The 23,594-nt window shown below is 50.4% G+C and overlaps 1 protein-coding gene across 10 annotated transcripts in view; it reads left to right on the top strand.

Moving 5' to 3' along the window:
- SLC8A3 (solute carrier family 8 member A3) overlaps positions 1 to 20,750 on the top strand; it is a 99,744-nt gene extending 78,994 nt beyond the window's left edge. For 5 of the 10 annotated variants that reach the window (XM_035328913.1, XM_035328917.1, XM_035328912.1 and 2 more), the window contains 5 exons: positions 8,777 to 8,794; positions 16,381 to 16,505; positions 16,988 to 17,098; positions 17,666 to 17,933; positions 18,093 to 20,750. In XM_035328913.1, coding sequence (XP_035184804.1) covers positions 8,777 to 8,794; positions 16,381 to 16,505; positions 16,988 to 17,098; positions 17,666 to 17,933; positions 18,093 to 18,469 — 899 coding nt within the window. In that variant the 3' untranslated portion in view covers positions 18,470 to 20,750. Of the gene's footprint in view, positions 1 to 8,776; positions 8,795 to 16,380; positions 16,506 to 16,987; positions 17,099 to 17,657; positions 17,934 to 18,092 lie in introns of all 10 variants that reach the window. The other 5 variants (XM_035328918.1, XM_035328916.1, XM_035328919.1 and 2 more) reach the window with 3 other exon arrangements.
- Positions 20,751 to 23,594: the final 2,844 nt, after the last annotated feature.

The raw sequence follows: 23,594 nt of genomic DNA, 5'->3' as shown, positions 1-23,594 counted from the left end.
GGGTTTCTTTGTCTTGGTCTGTTTTTGTTCTGAGCACACCTCTGCTGTTCTCCCCTCTCCTGCTCCTTTGCCAGGACCTTGGGGAATGTGAAAGACAAGAGAAAGGCATAATGCATGGCTGCCTCTTCGGCTCGTCCCGTGCACCCCCCTGCCCTTCCCTCTGTTGTTGCCTGCCACTGGCATTGCCTTGGTGCTCTTGGGTCCCTGTGAGGCGTGGTGAAAAGCCCCCAGGAGAAGAGGGAAGGTGTGAGGTATCTCGTTTTGCTTTTATTTTGAAAAATGGTTCTCCATGTCTTTCATCCGAAAAGCACCTTAATGTATCTCAGACAACCCCAGCCTGCTGGACAGAGGGTGTGGAGCCCTGTTAATGTCCTGCTTCAGTGTTGGTGCACCAGGATCCCCCAGCGGATCAGGATCATAGTGGGACTGAACCCTGACTTTCTGTCATGCCTTTCCTACATGTATCTTTGTCCTCCTATACGTGTTCGACCTCTTTCTCATTGAACAAGTCTTGCCATGGGCTTCAACAGCTTTGGGGTGGCTAGGGAGGGCCGATCTTTAAACAGAAGCACTTTACAAAAAGGAATTGAAATCTACCTTCTGGGTGCCTGATAGAGAGTAAAGACAGCTGTGTGTGCCTGCAGGCTTATTTCTACTCCCAAGTACTGCTGCTGGTGATGGAAACATCTGGCAATTGCCTGTGCCTCACACAGCTTCCCCTTGCTGAAATGTCTCCTGTCCCTTATCTCATAAACACAGCAACTACCCTCCAGCCAGTCCAAGCTCCCATGCGCAGCTCTCCAGGACATTCAGGATAGACACAGCTTGCATTAGCATGACAATGTCATATAGCATCTGTGGATTTGTAAAATGTAAACCTAAAAAGTATTCACAGTTTAATGCCGTTAGACCATCTCCTACAGCCCCTAGGCAGTGAGGGACATGAGGTTTTGCTGTGTGTTGAGCTCAGGCCCTCGGGTTTCACCAAAGTCCAACTTCAGTGAGCATTTGTACTTGATCAGAAGCAGTGACCAGCCTGCCACATCCCATGAGGGTACGTTCCAGAAGTTAACTGCCCTCCGGCCTGAAGATGTGGGTGGGCATACCTAGAAGTTGCCTGGCCTCAACTTTTAGCCGCTAGTTATTTTCCTGCTTTTCTCCATTGGATTAAAGAACTACGTAGCATGCTGCACCTTCTGTGTAGGTAACCGCTCACTATCTGTATTATACTTAAATTGCTTCTTGGGAGGTTAAGGAGATTAAACCTTTGAACATGGGACTGCAAAATGTTTTCTTTAGCCCTAGAAGCACCCCGGGGCTTTCCACATGTCCCTTCTCATATGTGGGGTTCACACCTGCATCTCACCAGGTACAGAAGGGAAATCACCTGCTTCTGGCTCTCTTGCTGCCTGGGCACTCAACAGCCTGCAGCATCTCACTGAGGTTCCTGCTCAGTTGTCTGCTGTCTGTGAGCCCTGAATCCCTCTCCAAACAAGTGAGCTTCAGGATATACTCAGGATTGGGCTGGTTTCTATGAAATCTTGTGTTTCTTTTCCGTCTAGGCCATGTTGCATGTGGCTGAACAAAATCACCTGAAAAAAAAAAAAAAAAGACTTTAAGGTGGTTCAGTCTGTACAACATCCTATCCTCATTGTTAGTAGGACTGTGATGACAGTTTGCTGCTTTGCACACATTTACACCCGCATCAGCTGGAGTCAGAGGGACAGTCTGGTACATAACCGGCAGAGAGGAGATCCGTTGGACTGCTTGTTCTCCATCGCAGAGCCTGCAGGCCAGCCACTTCCCCCTGAGGTAAGGGCACAGCCTTGGCTGGGCTCTGCTTACCAGCAGGAAGCTCAGGACCATGAAGAGGAGGAGATGCAGAGCCCTGGTTGGCCTCATTGGAGAAAAGTCAGAGCAGGAGCACCGTTCTTAGAATATAAGAGCAAGATTAAAATGCATCTGTAAGTGTTCCTGGCACAAGGTGGCACAGTCGCTACACCGATTCCAGGGCATCTGGAAAGATCCTGAGCTCTGCAGTGCTGCACCCCGCAGAGTCTCCGACGTGCTTGCCTGGTGCCTGGGGTGAAGAATGAGGAGCTACAGGAGGCTTCCAGGTAGGGAGCATCCGCAGGGACAGACAGCCGCTGCCTCGCAGGCAGCTCCCAGTGGAGAGGGACAGCCCAGGAGGTGTATGGGCTCTCAGTGGTCATGGAGGCACACACCCGTACTGCTGTGCAGCCTCATGCACACTCGTGTGCAGGGAAGCTCAGGCTGACTCCGAGCCACCTGCTCAGACACGTGCTCCTGCCTTGTGGGGTGCCTGAAGCACTCATGTGGGTGGTGTGGCCCTCCTGTCTGCAAGGCCAGAGCAGCCACCTCTGTGCAGACAGAGCCTGCAGGGATTCAGCCACAGACTGGGGAAGAAAGTCCCAAACCACCAGCACGTAGCTGGGAGTTTGCTTGTTTTCACTGCGGTGATGAATGAGCCCCCGCACGACTCGCAAGGCGAGGGCAAAGCACGGCTCCCGGCCCTCCTGGGAGGTTCAGGCTGGGTTGCTTTTGCTGAATTGTCTCTCTGGTTTTCGGCTACCCACGCATTTCTTTCTAGCACCACAAAAGATGTGGTTTTCTTGATGGCCTGCCCTCATTTTGTTGTTACTCCCCACTTAGCTCTGTCATGCTGAGCCTGTGCCTAGGGTGCCGTAGGAGCATTTGATGTTTTCAGACGTTTTTCAGACTGCTTCATGGTGTCCTCAAAATATTTCTTCTGGCCTCCTTTGGAGCCAAATTGTGCTGTGTGCCCCGGCTGACTGTGTGGTGCTGCCCGGGCCCTGTGGGACAGCCCCTCCATCCCCATGGGGCTTGTGCTGCAGCGGCTTTGTGACAGGGCCTGCAGCTGCCCCAGGACCTCACCGAGGTGCTACCTGGCCTGAAGGACAGGGGATAGGGCCTGGGGTGAAATGAGCGAGGAGACACGGTGCCTGCTCTTCCTCGGGGGAAGGCAGAGCTGGCACCAGGGGTGAGCCGGTGACCAGGGGAGTAGACGTGTGTTTTTCAAACTGGCCTGGGGCAGAGTTTGAAGAGCTTATTTTGGATGTAGAACAGCCATGCCCATTGGGTGAGGTGTGCCTGGGTCTGTGTAGCCGCAGGAGTCTTTTTTAAAGAAATCCATCCTATAGCTCTGGATCTTTTGCACCTGCTAGCCCCTTCCCAGAGGAACAACATCTCTGAGGCCCAGGAAGGTGCCTGTGGTGATCCAGTCACAAGTCTTCAGGTTGCTCAGGGCCCTCACGACATGTGACAGCCACTTCAGGCACCCCTCCTGTCCATATAACGAACTGATAGAGCCTCGTAACTGAAATACTGTGCACCACCTGCAGAGGCTGATCCTCACTGCTCACCCCCACTTGTATCAGTACCTGCTCTGAGCCTGGGGGCATGCCGTTGTTAACCTTTGCTGTAAGGGGAGCTGACCACTAATTCCTGTTCTTCGCTCCTCTCCTGTATATAAATATTACGTCTGCAGCACCAAGCCCTGTCTGGCAGCCCATTTAGTCTTTTTCACCAGTTGCTTTCTTCAGCTGGAGTTTCTCAAAGACTTTCTGATCATCCATATAAATTGCATTGAGCAGTTTGACTTTAGCAGCTCGTTTTGTTGATGTGCTCAAATAATTCAGAGGTTAGAATAGATCTGGGATGGGTATCTTGCCAGCCAATTCCATGACGAAGACTGATGCTAGTTCTGTAGTGGCATATCAGTGCAAGGAGCACAGGCAAAGATGGCACTTGGTGCAAGCTAGTTATATTGAAGTGAATAAATACAAAGAAATCAGAGAGAATCATGTTCTTTGCTTGGCAAAGACAGTAAGAGTGAGTGTAGCTTTTTTCTGTCCTCCTGGCCATTTCCCAAGTTTCCCGATTTTTATTTTTATTTTGTCATCTTTGTTTCTAAGAAATTAATCTCTGGATCCTTCTTGTGTCACCTTTCCTTTGCATGTGCAGTTAGAAACTGAATCACTGCCTGCTGAGCCCTGTGGGTCTTTGAAACCTCCCCACACCCTCAGCCACTTTTCTGGCCAACCTTTTTTCAGCACCTTTTAAAAGTGTTTCTGCCGCAAAATGAGTCTTTCCCTTTAGGTCAAGATGCAATCATTCAGTTTCACTGTTACTCCCATGGCAGCTCTGGTATCGTTTCATGATACCCTCAGCTCAGACCTAGGGTTTTGCTGCTGTCAGCCCTGCAGGATTTCAGAGAAATCCAGCCTGTTTTTACTTTCTTCACACATTAGCTTTCACACTTTGTCCACAGCCCTGGATTACAGGAGCAAAACTGGCTTTGCTTTCCCTAGAAAAAGTCAGTCTACTGCTTATATTGTGGTTAACCTTAGGGCTGATAAAGCCCCAATGGCAAGTAAGGCTACATTGGAAGATTTCACTTGATAGCAGATAATGGTGAAAATAGCATCTGGAAAATTACGTTTCATGAGGGTAATTGGGAATCTGCTCATGAAAATCTATCTAGTGGCACAGCAATAGAAGATTCAGCCTCAGGGGTGGTGCCTGAACACTGTAGAGCTATACACTCTGTAAAAGAGACAAACATCCTTCACGCAAAATTCTGCTTCTGAAACCATGATATGACTGCAAGATATGACTTTGCTGGATGTGGGAGCACAGGTGGCCAGTGAGCACTATTAAACAGATGGTTGGCATGACCTGGCTTGGGAAGATTTTGTCTGAAATCCCCTCAAGCCTCCCAGCACTGAGTGAAGTGGTGTGGACGAATCTCCTGACGCATCTCCATTTAATTGAGTGTCAACACGCCATACAGGAAAGCTTCATGGCTCAGAGGATGGATGTGGCTGGAAGTCAGAGTTAAGGATTAAACTGCGAAGAAAGATGGGCTCCTAGTTTGCATTGATCCAGTTGAGTTATCTGTTTCAAAATATTGGTGATGATGTAACTGGGTACAAAGGTCCATGCCTGGATAAGATAAGCCACATCGATGTGTGAGAACGTGCACCGCAGTTTGCTGAGGTGTGGGCAGAGTCTGGGAAATTCCTTCCTCCATCAGCTGCTATGAAAATATCAAAGAAATGCTAGATTTCTGTGGCCTTTTTCTCTGAAGGTGTAATAATTTGCTTGCAGCTCTGTGATTAAGCTGAAAGCTGCTAATTCTCCTAATGGACAGAAGGGATCAGGGTCTGTTTCTTGGAGTCTTTGCCATTGACTTCAATAGTAACAGGATTCAGGCTAAAGCTGGAAAAGCTCCACCTTGCTTATCTTATGAAAAATACATGTTCGTAGCTCTTCACAGTCCTTTAGGGAAACAGCTTGCTCACCTCAGTGCGATCTGGACCACAGCAATGCTCTTGCCTTTCCTCTTGCTGCCTTGTGCCTGTGCTGTGTAATGGGGGCTCTCCTCAAAATCCCCAGCAGCCCTCATTTCTATTCACTCTAAGTAGCGGGTGTTTAACCACCTGTGAGGATCCTCTCATCCACACAGTGCCTTCCTGTCGTAGGTACATTGATTAAAGAAGATTTATGTTAGTCAAGAATGAGGCTAGAATATAGCATGCAATGTGGTCAAACCTCTCTGTGAGGTATAAACAGCAGAGAAAAGGTATTGATTGTTTAGAAAACATCTGTGGCAGACATCTAGCACCCCCAGTTGCTGTAGATTAGATGATTGTCTGATTTCTGGTCTGCTCCCAGCCCAAGCTGGTTCCTCTTGTTTTAAATTCTTTGTGCTCAGTGGAATTGAGGCAGGAGAGAATGCAGTCCCTGATCTGTGAACCACACCAATATGCCTGTCACAGCAGCATTTGACCCCAAAGTACATTGCAAGCATGCAGATGGCAGCTTTTATTGGTCATCAGCTTATTTGCAGCTTAGTTCAGATCTAAATTCTTTGCCCCCAGCCCACTTGCTTCTGGAGCAAGCAATGTCAGCTCATTCAGGGATTCACGCCAGTAGACAAGTTCTTGCAGGGCAGCAACTACAGAGGCCGGGCTCAAAGAGGAAATGTGAAGCATTGCATCCGTTGTCACTATGAGCTTGAGTGGTTTTATCCATGTATCACTCTTCCATGCTTGCTCACTTCAGCATATGCCTGCTGTCCTCTTTCTGTATTGAAGGCAAGGCTTTGAGTCTCCTGAGAATCCAGGGAAAAGCGTGGTTGGAGCCTAACTCGTCTGCAGGCACAGGTATTTGTCTGCGCCCCTGCTCTGCAAGGTTCAGGTGCTGGGTGCTTGACACTGCAATTTTAAATTTGGCTACTGAACTGATTTTAGCAGCTGCCTATAAGAATGTGCTGGCCAAACCTTTGAGGCTACCTGAGATGCCAGTAGCAAGTGCTGAGGTGGCCTGGCTGGGGCTTGGGGAGTGAGAGAAGAGCAAGGGTGAAGGAGGAGAGTTGCGTGAGGACAAGAGCAGGGCAGCAGAGGGAGGTTTGTAGGATGGGAAGAGCACAGGGGCTGTCAGGGGAGCTGGTGCAGGTGCAGCGTCCCCAGAAGGACTGTCAGGAAATGTTACAGGTCAGGACTAAGGGCACGTTAGCAGATGCATGTGCAGGAAGGACGCTTTAGTCCGTGAAATCATTTTCTTGCTTGCATGCACAGCATTCACTCAGAAATATAAAGATAAAATAATCCCTTGCCTTTCTGCATGCTATATTCTTGATGTTTCATTCATAGCTTTATAGGCTTCTTCAAATATTCATGTATCATATCATAAGTGAAAGGGAGAAAAATACTTCTTTTGCAGGCTCATAAGCAAATGGGAAAAAAATAAACTCAAATCCCAGAGCACTAGAATAACATTTTTAAAAAACATGAGGAACCAATGTCTTTTTTTTTTTTTTTTTAATAACCACGGTAGCTTAGGGGCCCAGTAATATTTCATTATATTAAATCTGAACACGGAGTTGACCCATTGTACTAATGCTTGCAATTGTAAAAGGCAAAGTAAATTTCCCCCTATTGTCTGGAGGACCAGAAGACCACAGAAGAGGAAGGAGGCCACATCAGGACAGAGCTACAAGGAGCCTCAAGATTCACGCTGTGACAGGCCTGTTGGAGACTTGCAGACAAAGTCCTGTGGAGGACAGGAGATTGTGCAGTCAGAGCAATCTCCCCATTGCTTCACCTGGCTCTGTGGTACCGTACTTGCTGCAGAACATATTCACAAGTGGTTCCTCCAAAGGTTTTTGACTCTGGAAAGGAATTGACTCTGAAACATGAGGGATGCTCAGCAAGGAGCCTCCTCATCTCCACTTGCTGCCAGGCTCCGTAGTGACTCTGGGCTGATGTGCAGGGCACTGCTGTTTTCCTGGTAGTGCCGAACCACACAGCTGGTCCTGCCTGCTCCGCTGCCTCTTACAGCCTGCGGGGAAGGGTTTCTGACGGCGTGCAGGAGCGCCTGAGAGCCAGGACACAGCATCACTTTCCTGGCTCTGCCGCCGATGTGCTGTGTGACCTTTGACAAATTGCTTAGGAAATCACTTTCCAACCAGAGTAGATAAAATTAGGTACCTCCGTGTAAAAGTGCCTGCTTCTGAGAGGCCTGAGCCGGCAAGCCTGGGTAAATTAGCGCTTTTGGATTCCTGCCCACTTCTGAGTTTGCAAAATGTTCCCTTTAGCCTCTCTTTGCTGGTTTCACCATCTGTCAAATGGGGATGTTAATACTGACTCAGTCTTTGTACAGAGTTTTAAGCTTCTGAGACTAAAAGTGTGTGATAATAAGTGTTAGTGATTACAGTACTGTCATAGCATGCAACCAAGTCTTCAGAGACCGGCTTGCTGTTTGAAGGACAGGTAGAAGTCAAAGCTAAGGCACAGTGCTTGCCCCTTTTGGAGAGGGTTCAGTATGTTTTGCTGTGTGATACCCCATACAGACTTAAGGGTGGTTACTTGGGAACTTGGATGTAGGCTGTGGCATTTTATTGGGGACACCTAGGAGGGACCCAGCAGGATGTTTCTTTGGGACAACGGTGGAAATGAAGGCAGGGGAGCCAGCATATGGAAAGTCAGGGTAAGGTTGTCCCTTACATCCCTCCATGCCACTCTCCTTCCACCTCCATCCTCATGGGACTATGCGGTGACACGTGCCGGGAGGCAGCCGCACCCCGCTGCGATGGCATGCACCGCGTGCACCTGTGCAGCTCTGGCAGGCAGGCTGGGAGCAAGGAGAGCCAGGAACACCCCACACCGTGATGCTTTGAGCCCACTTGTGCCTCTCTTGGCACCTGTGGGGTGCTGGTGAGGCTAGGGACAGCCAGAGCATCCCTGGGGATGATGCACAGCCATGTTACCCCTGCCCTCTCACTGGCCCTGAGGCCAGCACCCATTTTATCAACACCTCCCCCAGATGAGGCTCTCAGCAAGCTGCAGTTTGGGTCATGTCAGGCCCTGATGGCAAGCGTGACTGTCCCCCCACTTCTTTCCCTTCCCCTCCCTGCTGCTGCCCACCTGCATCCCATCCTTCTGCCTTTGCTCGGGGGGTCGGGGGGATGGTTTCTGGGAGCCAGAGCACTGATGCGGTGCTCGTCAGTGCTCGCCAGCATCATCTCCATCTTGCTGCCACGGGGTCTGCTCCCCAGCCTGTGCCTGGCATGCGGCCCTGGGGAGCTCGCACACCGCACTGAGCCATGGCCATCGCTCACTGAACGTTGCCCTCTGCTAAGCAGCTTCTGCTTTTTCTGGCGGGATATTAACTTTCTCCCTGTTTTCTTCTTTCTCCCTTTCTGTCTTGTGTCGTTCTTCTCTCCGCACAGCTCTGCTGCTCACCCAAGGTAAGACTGCTTTTTCTCTTTTCCTCTTCCTTCTCTGCCTCTGTTTTCATCTTCTTCAGTCAGCACCTTCTGTTGGCATTTGTTGTGTGCAGGGATCCCCCCATCTCCAGGTGCTCCATCCAGCAGGAGCTGGGTCAGAATGATGTGTCAAGACCACGGCAGTGGTTGATGTCCAAGACCCTTTCCCCAGTTCCAGATATTTCTCTGCAGTTTTGGGAAATGTCTCAGCCAGGTTGGAAGGCAGAACCTGCAGCTCTGGCCCCAACTTTGCCCTCTCTTGGAGGGAATTGATCCTCCCAATGCACCCAGGTTTTCCTGTGGTTGTGGAGCTCCTTGGCTGGGGCAGGCACTTGGGGGGTCCCCATCGCCTGTCCCTGGGGGGCACCCCGTGCCAATAGCACTGCTAGGATGTGATGCACATCAGCACCGCTCCCCTCCACCCCAGCTCTGGCTCTGTGCTCCTCGCCTCCTATCACGGTAGGATTTTACATTTATTAGTACTGAATCCCACCTCTTTGCCTGAAATCCCCACCTTGCCGGTCTCTCTTGGCATCCTGTATTTTTCTCACTCTTTCAATTCCAGGTATGATTACAGTTGAATTTGCACTGAAGAAACATTTGTCAACAGGCACGCAGGGTGCAGGGAGGAGCTGGCAGGTTTGCATGCAGACTTGAAAAACAATCCCCCCCAGATTTAGAAGCTGTGAGTCCTGCAGCAGGTTGCGGTGATGGTGGGGAGCTGCTTGCAGGCACAGCTTTACAACCCCCGAAAAGATCTGTGTGCTCCTTTGGCTTGCCATAGGCCAGGGGATTTAGCAGAAGTTTTTGCTTCAGGTGGATTTAAGGCACTGATTGTGTCTGTTCAAAACACCTGAGCTGTGCTGCAAACCAAGGGAGCGGTGTCTTTGCAGTGCAAGCTTCTGTCTCTGAGACTTTTAGGAGGATGCCAAGGCTGCTGTGCAGGGAATGGCCTGAGCCCACAGGAGATGAGGCTAATTAGGAAATTGCTAGTGGCAGACAGAAATCCCCAGGTCCTCAAATATCAGCTTAGGGTGTTATGGAAACCTCCTCCAAGCAGTTTGGATGGCTTCCTTTGTTACTTCTTCAGGTCCAGGAGGACTGGAAATAAGTTGAGCACGGCCTCCTTCACAGTAATTTCATTGCTTTAATTCAGTAGCTGCCTAATTTGATCGGAACCTCAGGAACCAAATAATCTGTATTAAAATAATACAACTTTCTCCCGCTGTTGTGATCCGGCCTGATTGCTTTTGGCAGCTGTTACCGGATGACGTGGTCGCCAGCTAAGGAAAGTTGCTCTCCAGCAACAGAGAAAAGCTTCCTCTCTGTCCGTGACGGAGGGAGGTCTCTGGGGTGCCAGCCCCCCGCCACCCTCCTTGCTGGGGTGCCTGTGGGGCACACGGCGGGCGCTCGGCTGGGGTCTGGGCTCAGACAGAGCGCACGCTGGGGTGTCACTCAGCAGCCATCATGCCTAATAAGCGGGGAGAGAAGTGACGTTCTCATTTAGTCTGTGTCATGTTAGATTTAGGTTACATGGAAGCGCAGGAATCTTTGTGAAAATGGCTTGGCTGAGCATTTCGGTGCAATCTGTCGGTCCTCTCCCTCCCGGAGCATCTTCTGTGCCCCTCTGCCGCTGCCTGGCCCTCCTCCACCCTGATGGAAGGCTGTAAACCTGAAAGCTTTCCCTCACAAAATGCCTGGTGCCAGCTGTGGGGGCTACAGAGAACTGGAGCAGTTCAGGGTGGCTGCGGGGTGACTGGACAGTCACACCCGGTAGTTTTTTACCTTCTCTGAAGCATAACCTTTTGCGTTGGCACCGGCACTGACCTCCCTCTATACTCTTTATATAGGCAAATATTTGATACCAGTTGTCCCTAGTACTTGGGCTCAGGATGTTCAGATCCTTAAAGGTATGAGGAATTATCAAAACATTAGCTACTTATCTACCCTCACTTCCACATATTCAGCCAAATCCAGGAAAATATTTGTAAATGTGTTTCTTCATGCATTGAAACTCATGAGCCCCCTCTCCGTATGTGTAGCTGCATGGCCGATGTCCACTTTGCAGTGGGAAGGCTGGGGAGCAGAGCTGTCGGGGACGGTCACATCAACATTGATCTTAGAGCAGAGCCAGCAGTGAAATAACGCACGGCTCCCTGTCCTGTGGTTTAGCCGCGTGTTAGCCCTCCTCTCGTGGGTGCACAGTTTCTCAGTTAGCATTAAGGACACTAGGGCATGTATACTGGGTGCATCACGCCTCAAAAATAGCTTTCAGGGCTAAGTAAGCAGATTCCTCCCATTTTTAGAAAGCGGCACAGGCTGTATGCGTGTGTATTTCTTTAAAGGGCACATCAGTATGCTAACCTCCAAAGCCAGCGTGTCTTTTAGCCAGCAGTCTTCCCCAGTTGTGACTGACGGATTGACAGCCCTCTGGAGAGAGGAGCTCATTCATGCTCAGTGCTTACTTTGTTTAGCTGGGATTGTATTTTATTGAGCCACAACAAAAATCCCATTTTAATTGTCATTTTAATTTCTTCCTAGCAGCGCAGTCCCCAGAAGGGGTGACCTTCGTGCAGATCCATGCCCACTCCAGAAACGGATGGATACGAGATAGCTCGAGGGGTGCGAAATGGCCTTCAGAGAAGTCTTTCATGAATACATTGCTGGTTTTAATCCAATTTATTCAGCAAGTGACAGGGAATACAAACCAGCCCATAGCTGCTTGGTAGTCTTGCAGCATTTCCTAGGTGATAGGGATCTACCTCTCTAGCAGCGTTACAGGGCCTTGCTGTTGCCTGCTTCAGCACAAAAGCTGTGGAAACAGGCTTTATCTACCTCTGATTTATGTTGTGTCCAGCGGGCCACAGGCAATGTCCAGCTCCCAGTGCCCTGTAGGGACTTGAGCAAGCAAGCATTCAGGTAGTACCTGCCAGGGGCAGTGCATGGTGTGGAAACTGCTCTGCTTTCCCCTTTCCTCAGGGAGAAATAACAGGAAGAGGGGATCTGTTTACAGCATTTTCAGCCCAAGAAACTGCCTGTCACGTGGAGATATGAAAGCACTTTGCAGATAACTGCAGATGAAGTCCCAGGGTGTCCCTGCAGGAGCACATCATTCTCATGCGGGTGAGCAAGCCAAGGAACGAGCACGGCAGGGGCATGCCCAAGGCAAGGGGTGGGACTGTGACCAGGAGCTGCTGGCTCCCTCGTCTGCCCCACCTTAGTGCTGGGCTGAATCTGAATGGAGCGGAACAACTGGGAGCATGGAGGAATTTAACCAAAAACCTTCCCTCACTTCCTGCAGGGAAGCATTGGGTATGAGCTGAGGCCATTGCTGCAGGATGGGCAAATGTGGGCTGCATTGTCCTTCCTGCCCTTGCTTTACCACCCCTGCTGCTCTCCCCTGCTGGTAGCATCTCCTGATGAGCATCCTGGCACAAGGAGCAGGTACCTGCATGCAGTACCTGGTGCACAAGCCCCAGCTGGCACCACCTGAGCAGCCTGCACATCTCCTGTAGCCTGGGTGGGCTGTTATCACCTGATGGCCACACAGACCTACACTCCAGTGCAGGCAGGGTTTAGGGGACCCCACTACCCCCACCTTCCCCTTCCCAGGGAGGAGGTGACAGCAGCCCAGGAGGCCCTGGTGAGCTCTTGTTCCTGCCAGGCATACCCAGACCTCATCAGGTTTAACTGGGGTTGACAGCTGGGAGTCAACACAGGGTGCAATCCACATTGAAGAGCAGGTGCTGGTGCTGATACAAACAGAAATCATGCTAGTTAAGAATTAAGCTGCAGTTTGGCAGACTTGACCTTCCAAATTAAGCCTGTCTCTCCTGTCCACCCTCTTCCTGTGCTTTCTTTGTCCCAGCCCTTGGTGGTCTCTGCAGGCTGGCACACCTGGGCGCTGTGTGACACTCCTCACCTGTTCCTGCTTCCTGGAGGAGCCCTCACGACCCCATCTCCACACTTGTTTCCTTGGGAGGAAGGGCATGCCCCATGGTTTTGGCAGAGGCAGCAGCCTCCCGCAGTGCTGCTGGGTAAGGGGCTCCCCTGAAATTCAGGAGCATCCATCTAGGTATCAAATCTATGAGGAATCAGGTCCCTGTTGCACTGGGTGAGTGTTCTGGCCACTAGATGTTTGTACAGGACATAAGTTTGTGAGCTCTCCTCTAGCACATCAGACCTTTTGGGAGACTTCATGCTGAGGATAGCCAGTCTGCAACCTCTCAGCAGCCCCATGTGAGAGGGATACCTCTGACTTCTCACAGGGACCAGGGACTTGCACTGAGCACAGTGTGGGAGACCTCCATCCTTCCTGCTGGCACTGGACCACAGTCACCAAAGTCACTGTTTGGTCCTGCTGATGTCTGGGCCCATACCCTGGCCTTGTTTAGTGTGCTAGTATGGCTGTAACCATGAGGCAAGGGCCTTGGGACCTTGCTGTCCCCTTCCCTGAGGTGTGCTGTGCTGCTGGGACATTGTAACAGTTTATTCCCTTTCAGCATGTGTGTCTCTGCACATGGGGCTCAACTCAGTCCTCAGCATCCCATCGGAACAGACAGACTCCACAGGTTCAGGTTGTATCTCCCATTGGGGTAAAAAGACTCAGGTTAAGCATTTTCAAAATCACCTTTGAAGTTTGTTAGGTTTCTGTACTTGGTGTAGCAGGTTGCACATTTGCAAATATTTCCACTTTTTAATGAGTCATGCAGGAATCACCTCCTTTTTACATTATTTGTAAGCTTCCTCTCTTATTATTTCTGTGAGCTACCCAGTTGAACATGCTGCCTATGCCTGTTCCCCTGCTGTTTGCTTGCACCTAGCATTTGAAAGGCTCAGATTTGGAGCAGTATTCAATTAACTGTCCCCACAGGAGATCTTGACGTGCCTTCTTGGGTGACCATGCCTCCATTCTGTGCCCCAGTTTGCTGTATTCATAGCTACATAGTGACAGCAGAGTCTCCATTACTCAGGTCTCCATGGGCATGCTGTCAGCAGGCCACAGGTCCATCTCTGGTCAGCTCATCCCTTCACCTGAAGTGGCCTTGGGCTTGAAGGTGCCTCTGGTGGCACTTCTGCTGACAAGGTGTCCTCTGAACAGTGCACATCCCACAGCCCTTCAGTGCTGTGGTAGGCACCAACACCTTTACTTCTGATTTCTAGATGCTCTCCCTGCAGTGCCTGCACCAAGCGGCTGCACTGTGCCTGGTCCAGGGATCACCGAAGCTCTCTGTCCACTGCTGGACATGGACCTGTCCATTCTCTCTCTTCTAAGAGTTATCTGGCAAGCACTTGCCATTTTCATCAAATCAGTAGGTGAGCTGCAAGTGGCTTGTGGGGGCAATAAAGCCAACTGCCAGCAGCTGAAGTCCTGCCACCAGCCATGGACACATGCAGCCCCACAGCTTGGGGCCTGGCATGCAGTCAGAAGAGAGCGGGCAGGTCCTCCTCAGAGGAGGGCTTCAGATCTCACACTGCCCTGCCTGGCACAGGTACATCAAACAGCACGAGTGAGGTGACAGGTTCTGAGATAAGTCCATGTTTGATGCTGCTCCCTACAGGGAGGAGAGCATATTCTGCAGTGAGGGCACTTACGGACCTGTCTGAAGATGGCTAATATTTGCACGAGACTCAGTGTTGTCTTACCAGGTCAAAGGCTTTTGTCCAATCAGTTAAAGTGGGGACTGAGACTTTGTTGTAGAGCTTCTCCTGTGATTGTTAACCTAGGGAAATTCAGTCTGAGATTACCAGTTTTCAGGCAGCTCTGACTGACTTTCTATGCTGTGTGACTGCAGCTGGTGGGCTGCAGCCCAAGGGGCTGTGCTGGCAGCTGCGACCTGTAGTTTTTCAGATGAAGGTACTTCCCTGGGACGGGTGTAGTGAGTCAGATTGTCACCGAGTCCGGGCTTTGCAGCCCTGCTGGGATGGCTGCTGTGCTCCTTCCTCAAAGCAGTGTCAGCAGACAGCAGCACATGCTGGGCTCTCTGCCATGCTGGGCCCCTGCAGAGCTGGGGGTGCCTCCTTCCTGAGCTGCAGACTGTGGTGGGGCTCAGGTGGGGTGAGACGAGGACATACTGTGGCAACTGATGTTAAATGCTTAAGTGAATATAAGTAGTTGGAATTTTTTCCTCAGTGATCATCAGTCCAAATGTAACATAAGGCAGAACATTTTGTCCAGGTTCACCTCCAGCTCAGCCGCCTCCCCCCCTCTGTGGCTGCTTGGCCTTTGCCTGCAGTCGCCCTCTGCCCCTCTGCCATCCTGCCTTGCTCCAGCTGCTCTGCTCCTCTGTCTTTGTCAGGATTCGTAAACTTCTGGGGATTCCCAAATCCGCTGTAGGTGGTGTTGGTGGTAGGCAGTGATGGTTTTGATGTACTTCATTGATTTCAAATGATGGATGTAGTTGTTTCTGCCTCTGTGATGGGATATAGTAATGCCACCTGACATAGGAGTTCTTATATATTTTATAAACTCTGCAAGTCCTGCAAGGCTTACAGTCTCTGCAATCAATCTAGCAGGGCTGATGAAGAGAAGGCAGAGTTTATAACTAGATTCCACCGGGGGGTTATATTTTTTTCTGTCTGATTTTTGGTGAGATCTGCTTGACTCCACATGGGATTAATCATATCTGAGGCATTACCTGGGGTGCTTGTAAACTCTACAGGAAGCCTCAGGCAACATCTGGCCCACGGCTCAGGCAGAACGAGATGCTGTTCTGTTGTGGTACCTCCCCAGGTTTTGCAGCTCCTACGCCAGCTCAGCTAGGCGGTGTGCTGCAGCCTGTACACCCACACGGGTCAGGCACAGGCAAGCCAGAGGAGCCCAGCTTTTCCTGAGATGTTAAGGCAGCCCCTGACGCGTGCCTATGCTTGGCTGTGTGGGTGGGAAAGGACACCCTTCCCCCTGGCTGGGTTTCTCCATCCTGTTTGGGCAACCAGCACTTCTCCAGACTTGTTGCTGTTTTGCTGGGGCATCAGCTGTTGTCCCAGTGTACTGTGCCTCATGGGCAGTCCCAGGGTGGCAGCTGCTGACCTGGGACACTTAACTTTCCTCCAGCAGAAACTAAGCATCCAGTACTGTGAAAGCAAAAACCTACTTGGTTCCTGACTTACTTCATGTTCATTTTTCCAAGTGAATGTGTACATATCCACGTGTAGGTGTGTGCGCGTGTGGTTGTGACTGTGTCTCTCTGAGGGTTAGCTCGAGCACTGAGCGGCACAGAGTGCCAACAGTGATCTTTTAATCAGAGGGGAACAAAAAGATTCTCTCTCTTGTTCGTTCAAGCCAGGGAGCATGCCTATGTCATCCAAGAGCACCAATGCAGGCCAAGGAAATGTTTTTTTTTTTTTTTTTTTTTTTTTTTTTTTTAATAAGACCATGATATATATGTTCTCAGTGACTAACCAATACACAGAAATCTTGGGCCTTTATTTCTGTGGCCCAGCACCCCACAGTGACCCCCACGTCCCTGCGTGAGCTTAGTGAGCTGCGCAGGGGCTGCAGAAGGCCCCAGGCCTTCTGGTGCTCGAGGGCCACTGGGTGCAGCTTAGTGTTGACCTTGCTTTTGCAGAGGTGGCTGAGAGGAAGCTGACGGTCGAAGAGGAGGAAGCCAAGAGGATTGCAGAGATGGGCAAACCAATCCTTGGTGAACATCCCAAACTAGAAGTCATCATTGAGGAGTCCTATGAGTTCAAGGTCAGTGGCTGTCCCAGGGGTCTTCAGGAGGAGACAGCTGCGTGGCAGGGAAGAGCAGCCCTGGAGAGCAGCACTGAGGAGGCAGAGGGTGGCCACGTGTACAGGGAAAAGTCTGCTGGAAGAGGAAAAGGAGTGTGCAATGCAATGGAGTGGATGTAGCTGCTGGTAGGCAGAGGTGAAGGGAGGAAGACAAGGGAGCACAAGCAGAAACCAGCATGCAGGAGAGGGCAGGAGCAAAGCTGTCCCTAGTGAGGCAGGGGTGAGGGAAAGAGGAGCTTTGGAGTAAGGGGCAGCAAACAAGCAGACTCTTGTGAAGTATGGGTCACTTGTGGGGGAAGTATGGGTGGGCCCAACTCCAGGCATGGAGCTGGCTGGTAGGATACAGCCTGTGGCACCTCCACAGTTTGGGAAGGGACCACCTTGCCCACGAGCTGGTGGTTTAATTGTTGAGCATCTTTTTTTTTTTTTTTTCCCCACAACAGAGCACCGTGGACAAGCTGATAAAGAAGACAAACCTGGCTTTGGTTGTAGGGACACATTCCTGGAGGGACCAGTTTATGGAGGCCATTACCGTCAGTGCAGGTGAGGGGGAGATCAGCAAACCCACACCAGCATCCCCAGCCCGGGATGAGCTGTGTCTGGGCTCAGCAGACAGCATCTGCCTTGTCAGGGATGCCCCGCTGTTGGGTACGTGGTGGTCTCTAACCAGTAGCCAGAAGGGCTTCATTGAAGTGAAAGAAGAGATGCAGGGTATTCACTTTCCTTCTTTCTAGCAATTAAAAGAAACTGCTCCTGTGGAAACAGTGTCTCCATCCTTGGAGCAATGCTTTTTCCCAGGACAGCTTCCTTTCTCCATCTCTCCCTTTCCCTTGCTATCTGCCCCATACTCCCTACTTACTTTTTCTTTCCTCAATTTATTTCCATCATCCTCTATCCACACAAAAACCAGCAGTGCTTCCAGCCTCTGGGCTGACCTGCCCCATGAGGCTAAGGAGGGACCCCTCCAAGGCGCTGCTGCTGATACCCTCACACAGATGTGAAGCTTCTTGCGGGGACCATGCTGGCAATCAACCCGTGCTCTGGAGGAGGGGCGGGTGGCCACATAGATGCTCCATCGCACGAGACAGACCTCTTCTTCCACATTGCTTGCAGCGGGTGATGAAGATGAGGACGAGTCGGGTGAAGAGCGCCTGCCGTCCTGCTTCGACTACGTGATGCACTTCCTGACCGTCTTCTGGAAGGTGCTGTTTGCCTGCGTGCCCCCCACCGAGTACTGCAATGGCTGGGCCTGCTTCGTTGTCTCCATCCTCATCATCGGCATGCTCACGGCCGTCATCGGCGACCTCGCCTCCCACTTTGGCTGCACCATCGGTCTCAAGGACTCGGTGACCGCTGTCGTGTTTGTAGCCTTCGGCACCTCCGTACCAGGTGGGGAGGCTGTGGGGCGGGAGAGGGTGGTCCAGAGAGGGTCGGGATCTGTGTCCCAGCTCAGGTGGCATGCGTGAGCCTCCCTTGTGCCTCAGGCGGGGGGTTGCCCATTTCTTTTGTTGGACCCCAGTGATTCCTCCTTCCCGCCTTGCCCTGCAGACACGTTCGCCAGCAAAGCTGCAGCCATCCAGGATGTGTACGCCGACGCCTCCATCAGCAACGTCACGGGCAGCAACGCCGTCAACGTCTTCCTGGGCATTGGGCTGGCGTGGTCGGTGGCAGCCATCTACTGGGCGTCACAGGGGCAGGAGTTCCAGGTGTCGGCTGGCACCCTGGCCTTCTCCGTCACCCTCTTCACCATCTTCGCCTTCATCTGCATCAGTGTCCTCCTCTACCGCCGGCGGCCCCACCTTGGGGGGGAGCTGGGCGGCCCCCGGGGCTGCAAACTGGCCACGACGTTGCTCTTTGTCAGCCTGTGGCTGCTGTACATCCTTTTTGCCACCCTGGAGGCCTATTGCTACATCAAGGGGTTTTAGGCGGTGGGGGGACGGTGCTGCCGGGGGAGGGACCCCCTCCTCCGTTACCTCACGGGACACCGGCCCTTGAAGCACGGTTTCACCAGGAGGGACGGCTGTCAGTCCGCTGCCCGGACAGTCGGACAGCTGGGTGCCGGGATGGGCAAAACCCTCACAGAACGAAAACAAACAAACAAACAAAATCCACAAAAACACCCCGAAAATGATACAAAAGGAAAAAAAAAAAAAAAGGGCGACAATGGAAAGTGTTTAAATAAAACAAAACAAAACAAAGTAAACCCAGCCACTGACCCCAGTCAATGAGGTTAAGAAGTTTCAGCCATCTCTTAACGGCCTCCTCTCCTGCAGGTTCTTGTTCCCGTTCTCCTGAGCACCCCTCCACCGTAAGGAGACGCTTTCTTGTTTTTACTGTTTGGGAATTGCAGAAGTCTGATCAGGAATTTGATTTATATTTCTTTTTCTTTTGCTTATTGCTTTTTGGTTTGGGGGGGGGGGGGGGGGGGGGCCCCCCACATAGCTTGATATATTTTTTTTCTTTTTTACTACTTAAACGGAAAATGTAACAAGTTTAAAATCTAAAGCTTCAAGCTGCCGTCAGTGCTGGAATCGAACATGTATTTTTTGAAGCCACAAAAGACTGACACCATGAAAGAACTTTTTCACTCTCACCCATTTCCTCCCCCACCTCCTTCCATTTCTTTCTTTTTTAAGAGCATCACAAGACTGGTATATTTTTAATACAAACACACACAAACACGTACACACACACACGAGTTCCGTGATGAAGGCTGGAGCATGTAGCATCTCAATCACCTGCCTGGGCTAAGAAAAAAAAAAAAAAAAAAAAAAAAAAGAGGAAACAAACAAACAACCCAACCCTCGAATATAATACGTGTCATGTATATTTTGACTATGGCATTTCTCTTCGTACAATTAACTTTGAGCTCGTTGTACTGCAGGGAGAGAAAATTATGTTCATGTACAAACGGTAAGGAAATAAGCAGCTGCACAGAACTAGCCTGCCGGGGGGCGCGGGGAAGCTGGCACAGGCTCCCCGATGATGGTGCGGTGGTCCTCCTCCCAGAGGTGGGAGTGGAGCCCTGTGATAACGTGCTGCCCTGGCCTACCGGTGTGAGCAGGAAGCCTCTGCGGTGTCTCCAGAGCGTTGTCCTTCTAGGCTGAGTTAAATACACAGGTTTGTGAGGAGGAGCAGGGTCCCTGTCCCCACCCGTCACCCCCTCGTGCAGCAGTGACCCTCAGCCTCGGTGCTATCCAGCTCCTGAGAATGCCACACCAAAACTACAGGGAAATAAAGGCAGGAGAACAACAGGGAAGCCCAAAAGTGTGCTGGTATTGTCCCACATAGCCAGCCTGAGCTGTGTCACGGCTGCTGTTTCACTCGGCTGCCATCCCGATGCTCGCAGCGCCCACGTCTCACGAGCAGCCGTCGGTCCGTGGAAAGGTACGGGCTTCAGAGCTGCCGCCTGCCCCGGGAGCCCTGCGTCACCTCCAGCACATCCTTGGAAAACCAGACAGGCAAAAGGGCACCCTTTTCATTTGAAGTGCATTTCTTTTTAAGGAACACAAACAAACAAAAACAAGAGTATGTCATGAATTACATCAATGGCTGCAAATTGAAATGTTGGGTTGGTAATAAAATTAAATAAAACCTATACCTATATCTATATAAACAGTGCTATCTATAAATATATTTCTTATCTGAGAGTCCCGGAAGGGATGTGAAAGCCTTGCTCTTTTTAAAGTGTTTCCAAGAGGAAGATGATTTTTTAATTTAATTTTATTTTTTTCTACCAAGAAACAGGTGCTGTAAAGGGAAGCATTTTCCTCCTAAATTTCACTAGCACAAGCCAAACCCAGGCAGTCAGCCCGGTAAAAGAGGAGCTGGCAAAGGGTCCGTCCCTACCTCCTGGGGGGCTTTCTGCTGCCCCACGAGGCAGGGAGATGGTGTCTCTAGGAATGCAATGGAAACAGGGTTGTCAAGGAGAAAGACAAGACATAACATTATAGCAGGTGAATAGATGAGAGTGACAATGGTCCTTAAAACACAGATAAAATATTTATTTTCATACAAAATGTTTATCAAATATCTCTCTATGTAAATGTGTATAAACGTAAGGCAGAGAATAAGGAGGCACCTGCTTACAGGGACAACAGGAGCTTTGCTTGCAGAAGCTCTCAGTGGGTGAAAGCCCTGGGGTTTGAAGCTGACAAGCACCCAACCTTCCCACTCTCCCTTTGCCGTGGCTTTTAGGGAAGGGCATGAAAAAGAAGGGCAAGAAATCCTGAGGCCAGGTTCCGGCTGGGTTTGCCAATCTTTCTGGCCTCTGGCTGTGCCAGCAGCCACCAAGAGCAGCTTCTGCCAGTGTCAGTCACTGCTGCTGCTGCCACCCGGGCTGGGACCCCAGAGCACAGAGACGTGACATGGAAAGAAAACGTTTAAAGCTCCCAAAATGATCTCTGGGCTTGGGGGTGTGTTTAAGGTGCAGTTCTCAAGGGGACTGTGTTATCATCACTGTTCTTAATTTGGACATGTCAAGCCTGTTGAGTTCTCATTTTAACCATACCAGTTCACCCATTCCCAGCTAAAACCCGGGCACGGGGAGCTGCAGTGCTGTTATTCTGTTGCTTGTGCTGTATTGGTCGTGTGCTTTTCATCTGCTGCTTTCTTAGGCTCACGTTGTGGGGGGGTGCAGGGGGACGAGTGTCTGCAATTGCCAATTGCACGGTGACTTGCACTGTGGAGATCTGTGCCAAGCTGACAACTTCAGTGGCGTGTCTCTTTATCTTATTTTCCATTTTTTTACTTCATTAAAAAATATGCAAGCTAAAAAAAAAAATGTGGTGCCTTTGGGGATTTGTTTTTGCTGAGGCTTTTATGTTTTATTTTTGGGCTGTGTGCTTGCTTGTGTTGCATCTGGGCAGGTGCCTGGACGCCGGGTTGTGCTGGGAGGGCGCAGCAGCCGCTTTGCAGAGGGGTGCTTCTGCTGCTCCGTTTTCCTTGCCGCTGCTCCTTCCTCTCTGCTTCTCCTGGCAGCTTCCCATCGCAGCCTGCAATAAAACCTGCATTTCTCCCTCAACAGCCTTTTCTCCTTTGCCACATGCTTTCACCTTTCAGTGGTGGGGTGCTGGGGAGATGGGGGTGAGGGCACCCCACGGTGCAATGCAGCAGGTGCTCATCACCTCCCCGCAGCTTGCCTGGGGGCTCTTCCCATGCTCCGTGTAGCATTCCCGGGATAACGCCTGGCACAGTGGGAGCAATACACAGTTCAGAATGAAATGGCTATTAGGGCTGTGGAGCTAAGGTTTTAAGCCAGGGAGGAGTTTATAGCTCTCAGATCGGGCTTTGTTACCTTTTCAGTAATTACTGTTTTGTTGGTGTCATCAGAGCTGTTCTGGACAAGCACAAATTAAACACAAAAATACTCTGTGATTCACGTTTCCTCTGCTCCCACAGCTGTGGCTGCTGGATGGATTTGTAAACCACTTGTCCCTGGTGTCGGAGGGGACCCCTCCCTCCCAAAGCAGTGACACCACCTCACCTCACAGCACCAGCTGCAGCAGAAGCCCCCCTCAGCTCCTCGTGCCACCATGGGCTTCAACCACCCTGCCCCAGTACTGCAGGGGGACGAGACCTCCCTGCTTGCCTTTCCCAGCCGATTTGCTTTGGGAATACATTTTGGAGGCCACCCAGGGCTGCAGTACCTGGACACTGGTGACATAAAGCATAGGTAACAAGACCTTTGAGGAATCTTTCCTCCTTGGAGATCTTCAAAAGCCGCCTGGATGTGGGCCTGGGCACCCTGCTCTGTGTGCTCTCAGATCATTCACTGGGAATTGCTTTTTTTTTTTTGGAGGGGTGGGAAGCTTTTTTGGGTTAATTCTGTTTGGGAATGGTCACAGCCATGACCTTGATGTGAGAACCACCCACACAAATGGGCACAGCAGTTGCTCAGCCCTGGCAACAAGCTGAGAAGCACTTGTCACCAAGAATAAACTTTGGAGTATTATATGGAAAAAAAAATGTTTTTAATGACCGACCATTGTCATCATGTGTGTGTGCCAGAGGCAGCCAGATTGTTAACAGCAGTGTTATTTGTGGCTTGCCTCCATAGGGGGTGGGGACTACGGGCCTCACAGTATTTAAATGAGCTATCTACAATATCTAGATAATTAGCAGCATGAGTAAATGGCTCACCAAAATTAACACCATGAGTAGATTCACCATTTACCCCCTTACCCTCTGGATGAGTTCACCAGAAGTTCCTCCTGCACCTACACCTGAGGATGTGCCGCTGTCCCTGAGTGCCATTGCTGTTGCCAGCTGTAGCTGTGGCTAAAGGAAAAAATCACGACCTGCCTCCTACTCGTTGCTGGGGGTGCACTCAGAATTTGGCCAGTTTGAAGAATGCAATAGAAAATAATACAGATCTAGGAAGCTGAAAGTGGTATGACATCTAGGCAAATTAAAGAATAAACCAGCCAAACACTATTTAGTTATTTTTTTAGGGTCTGCACCATGAAGTTTTATATACATTCTTGGGATGATCTTTCTGGTGTCTCAGAAAATAGGCTTGTATTACAGAAAAGCTGGTCCCATTTTGTACATCTTGGGTGTATGGAAATGTTGTATGATAAAATCTCAACACAAAAGTTCAAATGAAGCCTTCAGAAGGTCACTGTGACACCTCCTTGGCACTAAGGCATGCTGTAGAGACCACCTCCAACACCATCATTGCTCAATAAGCTTTTAAAAATGTAGCAAAAGAAGTTCTATTGCCTTCTCTCCTTCAATAGCATCTTGCATTGAAAATAACTGCAAACTAAAGGGTTTTCTTTTGCCCTGATCATTTTTTTCCTTCTTGTTTTATTTATTTTACAGTGGCATGGAAAATCATCGATCACTATCATTGATCACTATATAAGAGCATTTCATATATGAGAAAGCCCTTCAGCTTTTCCCCTTCTCCTCTTTCATCTTCTGAGCAGTCTTTTCTGTTGGATTGCTGCCTGCTGGGTTCTTGTTTAGTGTTTGCACATTCACTTCAGCATCCTCACAGCAGGTCACTGCGTGCTTATCTGCCGAAACTCATCCTGTTGACTTGGA

Source organism: Oxyura jamaicensis, chromosome 5 (genome assembly GCF_011077185.1).
Source record: "Oxyura jamaicensis isolate SHBP4307 breed ruddy duck chromosome 5, BPBGC_Ojam_1.0, whole genome shotgun sequence".
NCBI classification, from domain to species: Eukaryota; Metazoa; Chordata; class Aves; order Anseriformes; family Anatidae; genus Oxyura; species Oxyura jamaicensis.
The sequence above is the reverse complement of the archived record's forward strand: the minus strand, read 5'-3'. Positions and strand labels throughout refer to the sequence as shown.